The sequence below is a fragment of the Pteropus vampyrus genome, unplaced genomic scaffold, assembly GCF_000151845.1.
Source record: "Pteropus vampyrus isolate Shadow unplaced genomic scaffold, Pvam_2.0 Scaffold17484, whole genome shotgun sequence".
Taxonomy (NCBI): domain Eukaryota; kingdom Metazoa; phylum Chordata; class Mammalia; order Chiroptera; family Pteropodidae; genus Pteropus; species Pteropus vampyrus.
In genome coordinates, this window is record NW_011906265.1 from 1 (window position 1) to 1,605 (window position 1,605).

At 63.5% G+C, this 1,605-nt stretch overlaps 1 protein-coding gene across 1 annotated transcript; it reads right to left on the bottom strand.

The window, feature by feature from the left end:
- Positions 1-185: 185 nt before the first annotated feature.
- LOC105310943 (E3 ubiquitin-protein ligase TRIM38-like) lies at positions 186-1,279 on the bottom strand (the record flags this gene model as incomplete). The annotated part of the gene is made up of 3 exons (XM_011387020.2): positions 186-855; positions 1,055-1,167; positions 1,257-1,279. Coding segments are annotated over 3 exons (684 nt in total), but the record flags the coding sequence as incomplete, so codon positions are not given.
- Positions 1,280-1,605: the final 326 nt, after the last annotated feature.

Genomic DNA, 1,605 nt, shown 5'->3' on the forward strand with positions numbered 1-1,605 from the left:
GGGTCTCTCAGTCATCCAGTGGGTCAAATCACGTCAAACTGGGAGGACCCACGCCCCCTGACCTCTGGGCCACCCTGCTGGGACTCGGCCATTACAGCACTGAACCCACTGAAAGGGGGTGGAGGGACCCGAATGACCACAGCTCAATCTCGCTTTTGTCCAGCTCGGAGCGACCACCCGCAGTGTTCCAGTCCTCACAGCCATCGTTCGACGTGCGTTTATTAAGGATCCACCACAAGCCCGGCGCTGGTCTCGCCACGGGAGAGCAGCAGCGGAGAAAACCACCCACATTCCGCCTTAACGGCATTTACACGGTTTCCTGCTTGTCAGTGACCACGTCGGGGGGAGGCAGGAACAGAGGTGAATACTGATGGACCTGGAAGTAGGGGCGCAGCGTGTCGGAGAAGGTGGCCTTGGGGAAGGTGAAGATGTGGGAGGCCGTGGCTGTGTTGTAAAAGGACACCAGCCCGGCCTCGCAGTCCAGGAAGACCCCCACGGCCAGGGGCTGCTCCGCCAGCGGGAGCGACGTGACGGGGCACGTCAGCGCCACGTAGCCAGCCCTGGCGCACAGCCTGATGGCCCAGAACCCGGACCGGGGCTGCGGCTCCGTGTTAGTGTGCCTCTGCACGCTGTCGAAGCAGATCCCTAAATCCCACGCGGTTCCTTCGCCCACGTCCACTTCGAAGTAGTATCGTCCTGAGTGGAAGCCCTCGCGGCCCAGGACACAGGGGGAGGTGGCGAATCTCTTGGGAGAAGCGTCCAGGTTCTCCTGGGGGTACCCCCGAGTCACCTGTCTCTGATCCTCGGACAGAATGAGTTCACGATGGGCTGTATCTGGATCCAGAGTCACGCTGACTGAAGGGGGAAAAAAAGGCCTTTTTATTTTTGGTCCCCAAGAGCAGTTCGTTTGAAATGACACCAGCCCGCACGGATTCCGACCCTGTGCGAGCCTGGGTTTGTGACTCATGAAGCGGAAACCGGCCCGTCTGCCCAACGGAAAGGCAGGGAGGCGGGTCATCGGCCCGCACTTCGTGCCCGAGACTCCCTCCCGTACCTTGGTGGCGCCTCAGCAGCCCTCTGACGTCCAGGTAAAGCTGGGAGACGTCGCACGCAGTCTGAACCTCCGAGGGGGGGTCCTCCGGCGGTTCCAGCTTCACAGCCCAAATCCTGGAAGGAGCAGAGACCCGAGGCTTCTCCGTGGCACGTCCGTCGCTCTGGGCCCCGTGCCCTCCCCTCCTGCGTCCTCACACACTCACCTCCTCAAAGTGTCCTCCACGTCCTACAGAGAGAGACAAAGGTGAGTGTGGGAACATGAGCCCCCGCGGGGCTGCACACGTGCATCTGGCCCCCAGAAACACTCCTCTCGGGGTGAAAGAGCCCCCGGCCGGAGGTACCGGCGGATGCAGCCTGACGGGATGACTCCCGGCCAGGCGCCCTGGGCCGCGGCCATGGCAGGCGTCCACCCTCCTCCCAGGCTGCGGGAACTTCGCCCGCGCTCCCTCTGGCAAGACGTGCTGTCAAGGACCTAACTGCCTTTGGGGATCGCCAACACGGGGCTCCGGGTGGATCCGCACAGCCCCGGGGGCCAGGCGCCAAGGCCGCCGG